This window comes from Myotis myotis, unplaced genomic scaffold, assembly GCF_014108235.1.
Source record: "Myotis myotis isolate mMyoMyo1 unplaced genomic scaffold, mMyoMyo1.p scaffold_m19_p_25, whole genome shotgun sequence".
NCBI classification, from domain to species: domain Eukaryota; kingdom Metazoa; phylum Chordata; class Mammalia; order Chiroptera; family Vespertilionidae; genus Myotis; species Myotis myotis.
Genome location: NW_023416330.1, coordinates 3,743,495 through 3,760,942, shown reverse-complemented (window position 1 = coordinate 3,760,942; position 17,448 = coordinate 3,743,495). Strand labels below are relative to the sequence as shown.

At 45.2% G+C, this 17,448-nt stretch overlaps 1 protein-coding gene across 12 annotated transcripts in view; it reads right to left on the bottom strand.

Moving 5' to 3' along the window:
* PRKAG2 (protein kinase AMP-activated non-catalytic subunit gamma 2) overlaps positions 1-17,448 on the bottom strand; it is a 226,317-nt gene that overhangs the window by 11,764 nt on the left and 197,105 nt on the right. For 10 of the 12 annotated variants that reach the window (XM_036356116.1, XM_036356117.1, XM_036356120.1 and 7 more), the window contains 5 exons: positions 8,387-8,468; positions 7,391-7,449; positions 3,941-3,986; positions 2,019-2,073; positions 867-993 (listed from right to left, as the gene is read on the bottom strand). In XM_036356116.1, the coding sequence (XP_036212009.1) occupies positions 867-993; positions 2,019-2,073; positions 3,941-3,986; positions 7,391-7,449; positions 8,387-8,468 (369 nt within the window). The remainder of the gene's footprint in view (positions 1-866; positions 994-2,018; positions 2,074-3,940; positions 3,987-7,390; positions 7,450-8,386; positions 8,469-17,448) is intronic. The other 2 variants (XM_036356118.1, XM_036356119.1) reach the window with 1 other exon arrangement.

The window sequence follows — 17,448 nt, the reverse complement described above, 5'->3', positions numbered from 1 at the left end:
GGGAGGTGCTCCCCACTCCAGAGCGCCATCCACTGCCTTACTGAAGCTGGGTAAGGAATGGGAGAGCTAATCGGAGGCACATTGTTGATGTCTAGTACCTTCTTTAAAAAAAAACCTCTTCAAGCGATCTCTCCTGAACCATGAATGAAGCCGCCTACTGGTTCTGGCTGACCAATTGCCTGTGACATCAAACTCAGTGCATGTCCTAACAGGAAAAAATCAAATTCCGTGCCTATCATTAAAAGGACAAATTTAAAGCCCTCTTGTGAACACTCGGTCCCTCTGAGCCTCTTTGAAACCTGCCGACCGAAGAGGGTCTAAGCTTTGTATGATGATGAAACCATTTCATTCCAAATGCAGCGGAGAAAACTTACAGATGACACAGCCCTAATTTGGACCAACATGGTATTATTCTCTTGCCAAAATTTTATGTGCTTTGGGTTTTCCTCTCATGGCTGCCGTTAATAAGCTAATTCTGGGGACAGTTCTTTTTGAATATATGTTTCCAAAACCACGATCCCAATAAAGCAGAGTACGGCAATGTGCTATAAATATTGGCCCAATTTATCTTGTGTAGCAATTCCTTAATTAGACTGACTTGCAAATTAGAATATTTTAGGTGATAAAATATTCTAATTTAAATAGAGAATTCCGAGTGTTTTTATTATTTGGATACTTTTTAATTGGAATCAACGTTTGAGAATGTACAATTCAAACAGCAGTGAGTTGAGAAACTGAAGTTTAGAAATGGAGACCTCACAACTAACGATTTCTGCTACGGAGGGCAACAGGACCCAATTTACTTGAAGTAAACTAGTTATAAAGTAGATGCAGCTATGTCTTTAGAAACACTAAAAACTACTTACAAAAAGCTGGAGGAACTTGAGGATTCTTTTGTGGGTAAGTATATAAAGTGCATTCCCACTGATAGGGTCAATAACTGGCAATCTGTGGATTTTATTTTTGATCAACGAGTTTACAGCATCGAAGAGGCTGTGGGAAAAGCCATTAAAGTTGTTAGGAGGCTTTCAGGACAGATTAGAAAGCTCTGGACCACCCCTGCTTTCCAAGCATTTCCAGTGTTTTTATATTACAATCACAAGAGGTCGAATGACTTGTAACAGTGGCTTGGGAAAGTTTTAAACTGGAGATCTCGGTAAATATTCTGGTTCCCTCCCCCCCGCAATCTGTGCTAATAAATCTCAAACACAAGTGTGAGCTACAAATCTCTGGCGGTTTTCTAGAAGCACATTTACTGCTTTTATTTGAGAAATGACAGACGCCAACCCCCAGGAAAGCTAACGGGCGACACCACCAGCGGCAGAGGCAGCTGGGGGCGGGGGGGGGGGGGGGGCAGGCCTGGACCAGCCGCTGGCTGCTTCCTGCTGGGCCAGCTGCTTCTGGGCAGCTCTGGCCTCTCCTGTGACTGCCAACCAGGAGGCATGGTAGGTGTGTCTGTTGGGATTTGGAAATAAAAATACTAAAAATCAACCTTCCACTTTTTCTCGCTGGGGTTCTAGAGGTAAGGATGCTTCTATATAAGCGTGGAAATGGACGAGAGCCATCGCAGAGGCTTGGTAAAAAAATGTCTGGGCGGGAAGACTGGAGAGGGCAGCCCTTCTTCCGGGCCCCCTCGGGACCGATGGCTGAGAGAGACTGACTTTTCAGCTCCACAGCACGTCAGCAAGCTCACATTCCTGGCAACTCCCAGGGACCGTTTCACAGGTGGGGCAGAGCCAGGAGCCTGCAGTCCTAACGAGCTCCCTACAGGACTTCTGCTGCAGGCGACCTGGATTTTAACACTGCTTAGTACGACCAGCTCCCTAGTCCATGATCAATCCCTTCCATCAATAGTCGCTGTGATTTTTATTATCTCTAGACTTACTGAATTCAATATTTGGAATTAAGGAGGCTGGCCCTTATCTAGATAAGAAAAGTCTATTAACCAATCAATCATCGGGACAAAACAGACGGATCTGAGTGAATGTTTTCAAAGGAGAACGACGGCCCATGCTCACCTTGCATCTGGAGGTATATTCACTAACGGCTTAAATGTTTCTTGTAAATAAAGCTCTGTATTTACAGAGAGAGAAGATGTAATTAGTAACATGTTTGCTGTTTGCAATTATTACATAAATTAAAATACCCTTCAATTTGTAGGTAATAGTTAAAGACCCAAATCAAGTTTCATTGACCGAAAACTATCGTGTTAATTATAGTTATGGCTATTTTAAGTCACTCTCAAGCTGGATGTTGCCGCTGTGGACAAATTAAATATTTAAAAATGGTATTACGAGAGATGCTGTAAAGATGAGAAGAAATCGGACAAGAGCGAGGCCGGCAGGGGCACTGGCTGCTGCAGGGACACTGCCCCCTCAGGAGCGGGAACGCGAACGCAGCCCTTCAGAACTAATTTTCTCACGTTAAAAAATGGAAGCTAAACAGACTTTGTTCCCGAAATGTTATTACGTTTGATTTTACCAAACTAATGCTCAAAATTCACTGCATCCCGGGGAAGCTCTCTGGCGTAGAAATCCTCTTTGTAAAGACGAACTAATGAACTTACTGAGGTTTCTATACAGAAGGCATGCAAGGACGTGTCGACATTGTTATTACTGCTGAATAACCATGTAATGTTAAAATGTATATACACTTAAACCTGGTGTAAGATGACTTATACGGTAGAATTTGACAAGAAGTGACTGTCTTGGTGTTAAGTTATATGCATTTTCACATCATCATAGGCAGTGCTGAGATATGGATCCCATGCCGGCTTTGTTTACTCTGAATTGATAACGCCACCATAAATCAAATCTACCATGCAATGGAACTTCCAAATCACATGGCATTAACAGTCCCCTAACCCAGTGGTCGGCAAACCGGGGCTCGCGAGCCACATGCGGCTCTTTGGCCCCTTCAGTGTGGCTCTTCCACAAAATACCATGTGCGGGCGCGCACGTACAGTGCGATTGAAACTTTGTGGCCCATGCGCAGAAGTCGGTATTTTGTGGAAGAGCCACACTCAAGGGGCCAAAGAGCCGCACGTGGCTCGTGAGCCGCTGTTTGCCGAGCCGCAGTTTGCCGACCACTGCCCTAGCCCTTTAGAGAATTCTAACGAATGTCCACACTTCACAGCTAGGCACAAAGGTTGCTTATCATACCAAGCAGATTATGGGAAGTACCAAGCGAAATTTCAATTTTAAATTCAAAATTTTCTTTCAACTGGTCCCTCCATTTCTCTCTAGTTCACCCCCCCCCACCCCCCAAGGCTCCCTCAGTGATTCCCACCAGCCCTGTATCTATGGTATTCCTGCTGACTGTCCTTGCCACCCGCCCCCCTCCAATCCACTGACAGAACAGTTTCACAACTGTGCAACTTGAAGTGGCCCCATTTCAGAAAGGGTACTGTGATTATAAAGGGTGAATTTCAATGTTACAAACAAAACGAAGCAATTGTGACATTATTTTCATGTTATCTGATCCCAATCATCTAGTTCAAGGTTCACTTGTTCTATGTTTCTCCATAATTGGTAAAGAAATAATTATTAACTTTAAGAACAGATCCTTGCTCTTGTTAATCTTAGGCATTCCTTTGGTGCATTTTCCATACAAAGGCAAATTTTTTTTTGGGGGGGGGGTAATACTTCGTACTGAAATGGTGGCTCCATTGGGGGCAGAGATGTGGGTGCTGGTTAACTTACTCATTCCTGGGTTCAGTATAAAGACCTGCTACAGGTTCTCTATACATTTCTATTAAACAGAATGGGTAATATACACAGTAGGATGGCATACTATCAAAACTAAGATATAAACAAATGTTTTAATTAATGCAATTTATTATCATTAAGCAGAGAGAGAAGGATCTATGAAATTAAAACATATACGAAGTAGAACATTTTTTTCTGATAGTAAAATATTTTAAATACCCCACAGTACTTACCCCTCCATGTTTCAATCTTATGTTCCTCTAATTCATAAATCTGTACCTGAAAATAAGAAAAAATTCTTACTTACAAAAGTTAATGTAAGAAAACATTTCATCACTGCTGCTGACTCCTATAATTCAGCAGAGGCAAACAAGATATCCAATGCTGGAAATACAAATGAGAAAGAAAATGCTCTACATTTCTCTGAAGATAAATGTTCTGTCAATTTAAAACATAATAAGCAAATCTAATATATTTCCACTAACCCCTAGAGTGCTGGGGCGCACGATCGCACTCCTCCTGTCTTTCCCCGGAAGTGCCGGGAGCGCCACCGCGCGCCTGCTGCAGTGCCACTATGAGATGCTAGTGGTTCACTCTATTCACAGCTGGCACCCAAGTGCAGAGTACTTGTGATGCCGAATGTTTGCAGTTCTAAAATCGACCACTGGCACTTACCTGCCCAATTTTTTACAGGTACTACGATTTTATGAAGTTTACTCAGATTTTGCAGTAAAGGTTTCCTTAAGTTTTTGAATATGTAACTTCATTTACTTGCGATTCATAATTTTTTTCCTAAACTGCTGTAAAATCAGCAAAAATGCCTTGGCAATTTTAGCATAGTTCCTAGGATATTGGTTGGCACTCAAAGGGTTAATTTGAAAATTTCTGATACGCTTTAATTTTAAAGCACACATGGACATATCCACTCATTCCTTCTTTCTGAGACAACAGAAGATCCTTAGCATCTCTAACTTAAAAAGAAAAAACAACACACTTGAAAAACCCCTACACAACAACAGTCTCAGCTGCTAACTGTCATCCCCAAAGGAAGGAGGGGACAGGAAAATATTTGAAGAAACAGTATCTAAGAGAATAGAGAAAAAGAATATAATTTCAGGAGATACAGAGGAAGCATGTGACACAATTCAACATCCATTCATGATAAAAACTGTCATTAAACCTGGAAAAGTAATATCCTCAACACGGTAACAGCCATCTATGAAAAAACTATAGCCAACATCATGCTTCACAGTGAAATACAGAATGCTTTCCCTCTAAGATGAGAAACAGGCAATGAGGCCTGCTCTCATGACTTCAATGCTCTACTGGAAGTGCTAGCCAATGAATGAAATAAAGCAAGAAAAGTGCCAGGTTCACAGACTGCAGAACTCAATATTGTTAAGATGCCAATTCTCCCTAAATTGATCTACAGACTTTCAATAATACCAGCAAGCTGGGTTTTTGTTTGTTTGTGTGTGTGTGTATGTGTGTGTTTTAATCCTCACCTAAGGATATGTTTTTTACTGATTCTAGAGAGAGAAGAAGGGGGGGGAGGGAGGGAGGGAGGGAGGGAGGGAGGGAGGGAGAGAGAGAGAGAGAGAGAGAGAGAGAGAGAGAGAGAGAGAGAGAGAGAGACACTGATGTGAGAGAAAAACATTGACCAGTTGCCTCCTGTACATGCCCTGACGGGAATCGAACCTGCAGCACTTTGTCACACTGGCCAGGGCCCATCAGGCTTTTTATTTAAGTCACCAAGAGACTATGGTACAAGAGATAGACAAGTAGAACAATGGAGCAGAATGGAGTATAGCAACAGATCCACACTTAAGGCAGTAAAACAATTTTATGACAAAAAGAAAGGCTTTTCAATAGGGTACAACTGATGGTATTTGCAGACATTATTATGTGCATAGAAAAAATCCTGACAAATGCACAAAAAGGCTCCTAGAACTAGTGAATCTTATAGGATAAAAGGTCAATATATAATCAATTGTTTTTATATATGAATGATGAATACTTGGAAAATGAAATAAACCATAGCTTTCACAATAGCATTTTTCTGTATGAATTAAGAAAATGAGGTGAAATGTGAAGAAAAAACGTATCCTCAAGTATTAGCTGCACTTAATAAAAATCTATCCACTTATTAATCATACTCTGTGATTTTGCTAGTCCACAAGCAGAGAGATGACCATTATAAGAAAAAAAAATCACTATTTGCCTGCATTGATGGTATGTAAGAAATCAGATCTATCATGTGAAATACATATGAAATAACTACAAAGTCTTTGGCAAATTTCCCTTATAAGAGTTATGTCTTATGAGGAAACTTATTTTCCCGTTTTATGAAGGAATTTAGTTAGTGAGCAATATTGACTATTACATGTAAAAACAGTATTAACTGGATTGTCTTTTACCTTTTAGATTCCCAAAATAGTACTAGTTAAAGAAACAAAGTATATAATTCTGTCCTTTCCCACCTGTGCAAACAGAAACAGAAGCAACCTCTACCATATGATTTCACTTATATGTGGACACGAACAAACAAAATAGAAACAGACTCACAGATACAGAGAACAGACTGACGGGTGCCAGAGGGGAGAGGGGTTGGGGGGCTGGGTGAAAAAGGTGAAGGGATTAACCAAAACAAGCAGACAAAACCTCATAGACAGCCGACAATGTGGTGGTTACCAGAGGAACAGGGGGGTAAGGGGTGGTAGAAGAGAGCAAAGGGGTGGGGGGAATGGTGATGGAAGCAGACTTGACGTGGGGTGGAGAACACATAACACAATATACAGATGGTGTATTATAGAACTGTACAACTGAAACCTATATAATTCTATTAACCTATGTCACCCCAATAAAGTCAATTAAAAAACAAAGAAAAAACAATAATAAAAACACACAACCCCTCCCCCAATACAACAAAAACCAAACAAGCTGGTAGAATCACGTAGTCAGAGTGTTAACGGCCACTCTTGTCTTACAGAACAGCGGGGCCAGGGCCAGGGCCCAGGGTGTTGTGCCACAAAAATGAACCCCAGAAGTCTTTTTTTAACTGGCAGGAAAATGTCAGTTAAATTTCTTCCATTTTAACTTTTACTTCTTAAACCACAGAATACATATCGTTCTTGTTACAGAATTTTGGGGTAAGTACATGAAGCTGCACTCCCATCAACAGGCCATGAAAGCGAGCCCCATGGTATTCTCATCTCAGAGTGAGGTTGTCACTGGTGACAGCCATCAGACAGGAGTGGTGCCGGGGCCGCCTTCAGTCAGGGCCCAGGCTGCGTCTCTATGACAACGTGCCCATATGCTGTTCCAGGTCATACATTTAGTGAAACCTACAGAACATCTAGGCAAGAAGTCAGCGCATGGAAGTCCACTTCCGGGAACTCCTGAAAGCTGAATAAAGATGCTACAGCCTTTCATTTTCCTGAGGCGACCTTCTTCAGGCTTAAACATATGACTGATTTACACAGAGGTTCCTGCACATCATATATATTTGGAAAAATCAACCACCAGCACCACCCCTGTACCATCTCTCAGCCCCCTCCCCCGCCCCCTCCTCCCCTCCCCCGCCCCCTCCCTCCCTCCACCGCAAATCTTAAATGCACACACAACCAACCCCTATACACATACACAGAACACAGCTCCGATCAGACGAGGATTCTGGTACTTACCATGGGTGATTTATAATATCTATGTAGTATATTTATGAAATCTGTAATTGTTAGCATTCCTGGAACAAAGAATTGTATGTTAAATAGGAAATGATTAAAACACAAAAAAATTGCAAATGACAGGCAAACCCTGGAATAGTTACTGGAACAGCTTCTAAAGTACAGGTCTCAAGCACAGTTTAATATATTATTTAAAGCTATTAACCTGTTAATTATCTACAGCAAACTAAGATACACAAATTTAGCTGAAATTGAACCCGACAGTAACTGGAATTAATCACAGTACTTGGCAAGTCAAGGAGAGAGAAATGAATGATTGTTACAGAACATCACAAAGGACTTGCAGCTACATGTAAATAATTTTAAATACTTTAAAATAAGATCAACCATCCCAGCAGCTCTGGAAACATGGCACTTCTGGGGGCACGACTCTGTGCCAGGCGCCAGGACTGCAAGAGGAAACGGACCATTTCACAGCAGCGCTGAGCGGCGCACACCACTGGCCGGGGACACCCACGGTCTGCCATGGCTCCCAGGATGTGGACTTTTGCAGTTTAGATAGCGTAAGTTACACAATGTTTTAATAGTATAGCCATGATTCAGCGAAGGCATTGACCACTTTTATGCTTCCTTTGCCCTGTCAAAAGGTGTTCGCCCTGGAGGGGCCACGGGTGAGTAACCGTGAGCACAGGTGGCTGACAGACAGACAGACGCCTGACCAAGCCTCCCCGTCACACTCTGGTCCCTGGGCTCACAGGGACCGGTACATAAGATCCTCCAGAGACAACAAGGTGCTGAATCAAAGGAAATTCAATCAAAGTAGGGAAGTGATTTTGAATTACCAGCGGCCCTCCCTTATCCGGATGTAAAAGCAAAAATGTTCTTTAATTTGGTAACATGTTTACTAGAGTGAATTCCAATCAGCACCCATTAAATGCCTTGGGCGTTCTGCTTTGTTGCATATTTTCCTGGGGGTAAGAGGGGCACACTGCTTACCTACAAAACTTTGTTTCTTACTTTCCCACAGTGGCGCTGCTCGAACACCATTGGCTACTAAGGCAAAGAAGGCCTTTTTAACCTGAAGACAAATAAGAGAAACAACACATACTTTTAAATTCCAGGTCAGGAAGAAAAGTGCCTTCAACGAAAATATTCAACCAATCTTATCAGTTATCTTCAACATTAATTTTTCTGTTTGAAAGACAAAAAAGAACCAAATTTATCAATATTAGCAAAAACGCTTTTGTATTATATTTGAAGGCATAAAGGAGTTGGAGATTATTTTATGAAACTGAAACAATTAACTTCAAAAAAATTTTTTTCTTTTTGTATATAAAGACTTGTACACAGAGACTTGATTTAGTAATTAAAACCATATACAATAATTAAACTTCGGAGTTTCATTTTCCTTTCAGTGGTTCTTAGTTCCTCTGAAACCACTGAAGTTAAATCAAATTCCCTGAGAGGAAAATTTGTTTTTTGTAACCTCAATAACAAAACAAACAAGCACACTTTCATGTCCCCGAGGCGGAGAAGGAAAAGGTCTGACAGGTATAATTTATTGGCACTTTTATGGTCAGCCCCTGCTCCGGTTACACTCGCATAAGGTATCTCAGGAACCCTCACGACACACCCCCTGGGAAACACGGCATCAGAGATGATAGTGCATTAAAAGCCAAAGTCCAGGGATGCAAGTGATCCCCTAAATACCAAGAAGAAAGAGGGAGAATGGTTCAACTTCACGAATAGCCAGAAAAAGCCCACATAAAAGTCAAAGCACATTTAAAGTGTCGTGTAGAGCTGCTAAATGCGCCGTTACGTTTTAGCCACAGCACCTGCTATCAGTGCTGTCGTAAGACCACTGTTGGCACCAAAAGTTGTTGGCTTTTGAGCCACAGCTTGTATCAGAAAACACTAAAATATTCGTGTTGTCTGAGCACTTGCTTTTCTCTCTGAATTCTTTACTCACACTAATATTCTAGGGGTAGGATTTCTGAATCAAAGGTGATCCATGTGGCATTTTTTTCTCATACTGAAAAAACGAAGAATATCCATCTACAACAAAAACTAACGTGTTCAATATTGGTGAACCAATGAGCAGAGGCGTCAAATAGCACGAGGATGAAAGCTGTGCTGCAGTAAAAAAACAAAAACAAAAACAAAAAAACCAAATAGCGCATTATGTATGGCAGTGAAAAATTCAGATTATAAAACTACACATTATAATTATATACAATTTATGTTTAAATAGAAAAGATCAAAAAGAAATAAGCAAAAAACAACAACCCTTCTGTATAAGGAGCTGGGGCAGTGAAATCTATTTTGTTGAAAAATTCTTCATGGTTTTAACTAAGAAAGAAAATTCTGTTCTCACTTGCTGTGTTCTACAAACCCTGTTACCTTAATGAAAAGAGGAAATTACAGAACGTGGAGCTTCAAATCAGAGCAGGATTAATAACTCTGTGCCTCTTTGTGCCTTTAACGTGACAGATTTTGCCTTGACTTAGGATGGCTTGTGTAGGTGCCTGTGGGTACGGGGGTCTCGTTAATTAGTCTCGGCACAACCTTAGCCCGTGTAGCGCTGTCCTGAGTACAGCAGGGAGTTCATCTATCAGCTGAATGAACTGGCAGAGAACTGGGCAGAGGAGGAAGTCGAGTCCATCCGATGACATGGACAGACATGGTCACCAAATGGCACCATGAACTGATGAAATAGTTTCTGAACCACAGCCTGTAATCGAGAATTACAAAAAATATCCAACTGTTTGTTAACTAACAGTTATGGCATGCAGGGACGGTGTGCCAGTTTGAATGGGCTATTTCTTTTTTCTAAAATTTTACTTATTTTAGAGAGAGAGAGGAAGGGCGGGAGAAGGAGAGAGGGAGAGGGTGAGAGAGAGAGAAACCGATTTGTTGTTCCAGTTATTTATGCATTCATTGGTTGATTCTTGTATGTACCCTGATCGGAGATCAAACCCGCAACCTTGGCATATTGGACGATGCTTTAACCAACTGCTATTTCTACCTGGATGCTGCTCTGGGAAACCTTGATTGTGTCATAGGAAGTATTAGAAAAGAATATGGGGGAGAAGTCACAAATGTGCAGATGTTAAAACACATGAAATATCTGCTTTGCTGGTCTTTCTGAACTGGCTGGAGCAGGAAGCCAGTAGGGGCACCTGTTAGCAGAGAAAACCAGTATTAAATCATTCATCTCGGTCACGCATCAGAGTGCAAGTGCCCAAAGCTGTCAGGAGGCCATCCGCTCTGGAGAGTTCTGAGTTTGGCCATGATGAAAACAGCGATACAAGGTGGGCGAAACACGCGGATCGCCATCTGAAAGCATGAGCGTGCGTGGCACGGGCAGGGTCTACAATCCTTGAGAGAAAAGAAAAAAATGACTTGAGCTCCATAGTTGCTGTGGGGTTTTCTGAGGGCATTCTCCAAACCATCTTCCAGTGGGTGGGCCTGGACAGAAAACAGGAATCTACCAAAAGGAACTGAATCCCAGGCAGGATAAATGCAAAGAAAACCACACCTAAGCACATCGCAGGCAAGATGCTAAAAATCTGGCCAAGAGAGAATCAGCCAGAGGGAAAAGACATTAGCCTCCCTCCCTCCCTCCCTCCCTCCCTTCCTTCCTTGTTAACCCTCACCCGAGGATATTTTTCCACCGATTTTTAGAAAGAGTGGAAGGGAGAGGAGAGGGCAAGACAGAGAAACACATCCATTGGCTGCCTCCCGCATGTGCCTGACCAGGGCTGGAGATCAGGCCTGCAACCGAGGGATGCTCCCTTGACCAGAATCGAACCCAGGACCCTTCAGTCCGCAGGCCGATGCTCTATCCATTGAGCCAAAACAGCCAGGGGAAGACAGTGCCTTTCAAAGGAGCAACCATCGGATGGACAGGGACACCAGCGTGAGCAGGGGGTGTATTTTCACGTGTAAATGTAAAGAATGTTCTTTCAGAAACAGAAAAACAAATCCTCTTCTCCCCATGAGCACGGCTCTGACCAGCTGGTATGTAAAAGCTACACAGCCCGAAATGCTGCAGAGTCACTCAATGAATCCCGTGGCCAGAATACGGAGACACCGAGAAAAGGATTCCAGCGGAGGCAGACACGTGCTGCAGACACAGGCCAGGGAACGGACGTGGGAAACCGATGGTGCGCTCGGACCAGTTACTTCTGAGCAGAAATACACGGCTGACGCTAAGCAGGTCAATGGCAGGGAGACAGAAAAACCCCTGAAGGAGGCGTCGACGGCCAGGTACCCGTAAGAATTTAAGGTGAGAGGAAAAGGTAAAACAAGCGAACACCAAGGAGGTGCTGGAGTTTTTCCTCGGCTCAGTCTGACCCTCTCTGAGCCTCGACATTGTGAGTGATGAAACGGACTGACAGGGACTGCGGGGTTCACGGGGCTTGTCGTGAAGACGTGCAGCATGGTGTCGGCACTCGGAGCCAAAAAGAATAAATACTTTAATTTTCCACTCTGTGCTGGCCTGCCCGGGAGCAGGCAGAGAAAGATTTACTGCTTTAATTCCCCCGCACGCACCGCTGACATGTCCACACGTCACGGAGGAAGTCACGATTCCACCCCCAAAGCCCAACAGAATACTCCGCAGTGGACGAGACACACACATGCCTCGGGGCGTGTGTCCACCTGTGCCTGGCTGCCCTTCTCTGCAGCAGTGAGGCCGGCCTCGCCTTCTTAAACGCGCGCATGGCGTTGTTTGAGGAGCAATTTAAAGCTATAATTACAAAGCTCTTCACAGTTACAAAGGCACAGGGTGTCACCAATTCGCCGATAAACAGCAGTAAGAAAAGGACTGGGACAATTCCATTCCAACCAGGAAAAACTGGAGGCCTCCAGGACCACTGAGAATTTCTCTTTTCAACTGATAGGCCATTTGCTCAAACTGTTACCAATTTAAATTTTTTTTTTTTTTTTTTTTGCCGGGATGGAGTGGCTCAGTTCGTTGAGTGCCTCCCTGTGCACCAAGAGGTTGCCGGTTTGATTCCTGGTCGGGGCACATACGGAAGGCAACTGATCGCTGTTTCTCTCTCACATTGGTCTCTCTCTCTCTCTCTCTCTCTCTCTCTCTCTCTCTCTCTTCCTCTCTCTAAGCAAGTCCTCAGGCGAGGATTAAAATAATTACTTTTTGCCCCGGACGGTTGCTCAGTGGTTAGAGCATTGGCCTGCTTGGGTCAAAGGGTCTCAGGTTTGACTCCTGGTCAAGGGCACAGACCTCGGTTGTGGGTTCACACCTCACCCCCAGTCGGGCCTGTGCAGTTGACGGGTCTCACAACGATGTTTCTCTCTCCCCCCTTCTCCTCCCTCCCTTTCACTCTCTAAAAATCAATGGGAAAAATATCCTCAGGTGAGGATTAAAAGAAAGTTCCTTTTTAAGAGGGTTTTCAGACAACCAAATGGGATACTTAGATAAAATGGAAAGTTTTAATATAGAAATGATTTTAAAAATTAAATCTTTATTGCTGAAAGTATTACAGATGTTCCCTTCTGCCCCCTTCTAGCCTGGCTCCCCCCCCACCCCCAGGGCCTTCACCACTAGAACTGATTTTTAAAATAGTCAAGCAGGGCCCTCGTTGGGTGGAGACATTCTGAGAATAGATGGCCCATAGCACATCTGTGCTCCAGAAAATGGGAGTCTGGTTCCTCTGCTGCTTTTCCTATCATTTTACATATATTTTTAGTAATTCAATTGATGTGGGGCTTTTAAATGAATGCTGATGAAGAGCTAAAAGCTCTTTAAAGCTGTCTGATTTGGTTTCTTACTTTTACATCAGAGCTTGTCAAATGGGCTTAACAATACCCGACGGCGTCTCTCCTGTCTTTATGGCTCTCCACTGAGTAAAGAGGCCTGGCTTCTTAGGAGCGGGATCCAAGACCCTCCCCTCCACATTCCAGTCCCCCCGCCACCCCCCTGACCTCTGCAGCTCTTGCGGACTCCTTAGTTTCTGAACTTGCAGTGTTTTGTTTTGTTTTTGCCTCTATGTCACAACTAGAGGCCTGATGCATGGATTCGTGCACCAGTGGGGTCCCTCGGCCTGGCCTGCGGGGATCGGGCCGAAACCAGCTCTCTGATATCCCCCGAGGGGTCCTGGATTGTGAGAGGGTGCAGGTCAGGCTGAGGGACCCCACTGGTGCACAAATCCATGCACTGGGCCTCCAACATCCCCTGATGGGTCCAGGGTGCGGGTGAAGCAGATTTGAGGCCGACAGTGCCCCAGCAGCAACCTAACCCATGGCCGATTTGGTGAGGAATCGGGCTCCTTCCTCTACTGATCTGCCCCCTAGTGGTCATTGCACGTCACAGCTACCGGGCGAATGGTCAGGCGGTCACTTAGACTTTTATATATATAGATGCTCCTTCAAGTTCAAACGGACTAACCTTCCACGCTACCGATTAAAACCAATTCACCTTTAACTTTCGACTCCACAACAAAGCCTGCCCACACCACTCCAATCGAAGCTGAGGCCCCGCCCCTGCCCCAGGGGATCTAATCAATCCTCTTTCTGTTGCTATGGAGTGTCCCTCATGACTCCTTAGGTTTAAAAATGGCCGAGTAAAAGCCCTCTGACCACTTTCCCCCTTAAAAAGTTATCCCCAGACTACACGGAGTACAAACTAGAAGCAGAATGAACAAGGAGATCATTAGGACAAAAAGCAGACGGAGAGAGGCGAGTCGCAAGAGGAAGAGCCTTGCTGGGGAGGGGCTGGGCCTGGTGTCGGGAGAAGCACTCGGATCTCTCCCTGGACACAGAACACCCAAGACTGGAGGCTCTGGGTGGGCCCACAGGCGCAGGGATAGGCCTCAAATCAAACAGGACGACTTTCAAATCTGGTCATAACCGCAGCCACTTGGCATCACCATCAAAAGGCTATTTTCTGGAGAAACTGCTCCAGAAATATACAGATAGGAACACTGGGGCTGCCAAGGAAAAGATGACTCACGAGCAAGAAGCCAGCCTGTGAACAAAGCGCACCCTCACACTGTTGGTGTCCACTTGGTTACCCCACCTTGAACGCTTAACACCTTGCGGACCCGTGGTTTTATTGCTAGCTTTACCCAGGGCGAGATTAAGTTTCCACTGAACGAGTACAAAAAAACGTTTTACATTAAAATTAAATACCCATTGCATTTTGAAGTTATTTATTACATGGTCTTACAAGCTCCTATCTTTTTAAAGAATTCTCGTGTATGGAAGGCAACCAATTGATGTTTCTCTCTCATATCAACATTTCTCTCTCTCTCTAAAATCAATAAAAACATATCCTTGGTGAGGATTAAAAAAGAAAGAAAAGAAAAGAGAAAGGAAGGAAGAAAGAAAACAGCAGGAGTGAAACCAGCACCAGTTTTATTGTTCTCTGGAGCACTGAGAGGCTATCCTTTCATCTACTTATGACTGGTCCCAAGAATGTCTTAGCTTGTTGGGAAATTTTCCTGGACACTGATTATTCTCAGCTACTTCTCCTGGGTTCAAGTCATTCGTTAATCAGATGACCTTACAGTAAAAGAATCCTATGGGGTCTGACACGTGCCTTAGCTGGGGGCCTGGGAGGCAGAGCCTGGCCTGAACAGTTTGTTGGGAACGTGATTCCAGGAGGAGGCGTGGAGGATGGAAGGGCTGAAATGGGCCGGCAGGTGGACCAAGATGTGGGTGGGTGACCAGCCTGGCTACAGGTGTGGGCAGACTGACACTCATTACATTCGGATCTTCTCAGGGCGTCCATTCTGAGGGTGCAAGGGAGCGCTTATCCACTGGCTTCTGTCCTCTGTTGGTTAACGAAGCCGGAGGCGGCCGCGCTGGGCTGAGGCTGGTGGTGGATGGAGGAACAGGTGATGTGAAATGGCCCACAAGGGGCCCTGATACAACCAGAAACCTCAATCCAGGCGCATGGAGATTTAATCAACATCCTCTTCAGGTCCACATGAGCTGTTAATTCACTCACTGAGCTGCAAACTCCGCCTCTTATCCATCGGGACATCACGCAGGCCCTGCAGCTGCCAGCGGAACCCAGACACGCCTGGCAGGGCCCACAAGGTTCACCTTCCGTGACCTTTGTTTCCTGTCAATGCAGGACAGCTTCCTAGAGATGATTGCTTCTTCTATTTTTTTGTTAATTATCCATTCAAACGTCTTACCTGGGACTGACCATTCTCCACAATTCCTCTAGCGTTGTAAGAGCTTGGCAGTCCACCCTCATTATATTAGGACCTGACTCATCTGGGCCTGATTTAATGCAGACGGGGGCCCTCCTGTGATCTCCACAGCGACCGCAGGCTTTCATTTCCTCTAATCACCATTTATTATACTTTTTCCACTCTGAAGATCATTTTCCTTGAAAATTAGGAAGTACACCAGGAGCTGAAGAGGGTCACCTCCTCCTTGTTGCCACCTGCGGCCAGAATTCTGAGCAGGCCAGCCCTGCCCTTTCCTCCCAGCTTTTAACATATGCAAGCCCCTCCCCGCCATGGATGATATCCAATCCCAACTGAGATCAGCCGGCAGCCCCGCCTGGTCATCCCTTCTTTGACTCACTTCGGACTCTATGTTCTTCGTCCTATATTTTTTACATTTTGTTCTAAAAACGTGGGCTTGGCAAAAAGTCAATGATTTGGATACTTGCTTGTTTCCCCTTTCATTGGCATAATTAACAATCATGTTAACCGGAATAATTTGAATAAGAAAATAAAGTAGTAATGGATTGTAACCTAATGGAAGATACATATATGTTTACATGCATGTATATATCTTCATGCACCTATACTGCTATAAAGGACTGAATAAATAAAGTGGGGGTGGAGGGGCAAATGCCTTGCAGAAAAATAGCACCTCACTCAGGCAGACATTCTGTCCTCAAGGAGGGGAACTCCCCACCCTGAACACCCCCATTAAACTGCTCTGTGACTGCGTCCTCCTGAGGAAACTGTCCACTTGATCACCGGAGGGCCAACTGCAGCAGCATCTGGGCGTGGTATCTCGGGGACTGGCCACTGTTGCTGAGACACACTGTCCAGGCCCCAAGCAGTCTGCATGACCCTGCTCACTGGATCTGATGTGCAGGAAGCAACAACGCCTCAGATGCCTCACGAGACACCTGCCACCCAGAGGGGGAGGCGCTGGCCGGAGCGTTAGACGCCCTCTGGAAAGTCCGAGTGGCCGCTCTGCACATGGCCTGCGGGGCACCCATCTGGGCTTCTGGAAGCGACACGCACTGACCTGAGCGGCTGCTCCGACACATTTGCTGACGAGCCCGCTGTTCTCAGAGGGACCAGAGCAGGAATGCCCTCTGCAGCAAGTGCAGGCTCCTGGTCCACGTGGCCCACAACCAGCGGAGTCACAGCCAGGGATACGCGCAAAGGAAGCCCTGTCAGGCACCAACAGGGGATCCACAGAGCAGATGCTAGGGATTTGGGGGAAAAATGGCGGAAACCCTGTCTTTTTCTGCAGATTATTTTTTTTCCTTCTGAGAAATGGTTCCTGGCTTCCTCCTGGGCCCTGGTAGAGACTGAACAACAAATGAGGAAAGGCCAAGTGACCATGCAGCCTGAGTGTCCCCATAAACGGGGTGTTATCTGACCTGTCCGGCCACAGCTGGCCATGGTCAGGTGCCCAAAGAGTGAGGGGCACAGGCCCGGAGAGTAAGGAGCTGCCCAGCCACGCCTCCTGCTCCTGCGCTGGTGCCAGCTGCGTCACCTCCTGTCCCCGTCCACAGCCAGAGCCTGGGTGGGAGGGGCTCCTGGGAACCGCTGGTCTACGGACATTCCTCACGGCAGGCTGGCCCTGCATTGTTCATGTATTACTCACTTTGGCTAAATTCTAAATTCAGGAGAAAGATCGTTTCCTGGTGAGGGGGAAGCTGAGTGAGAGCACTCAGGCCGTGGTGGCTGTCATTCTTCTGGTGGCGGGAAACCAGCGGTCAGGACCCGGGTCCTTGGAGAAGTGAGCCTTTGGGGGTGGCAGCGGGTGAGCCGGGCTGACCCAGCAGTTCTGCTGGGGAATTGGACTTTCTAGTTCTTTGACTCCTAAAA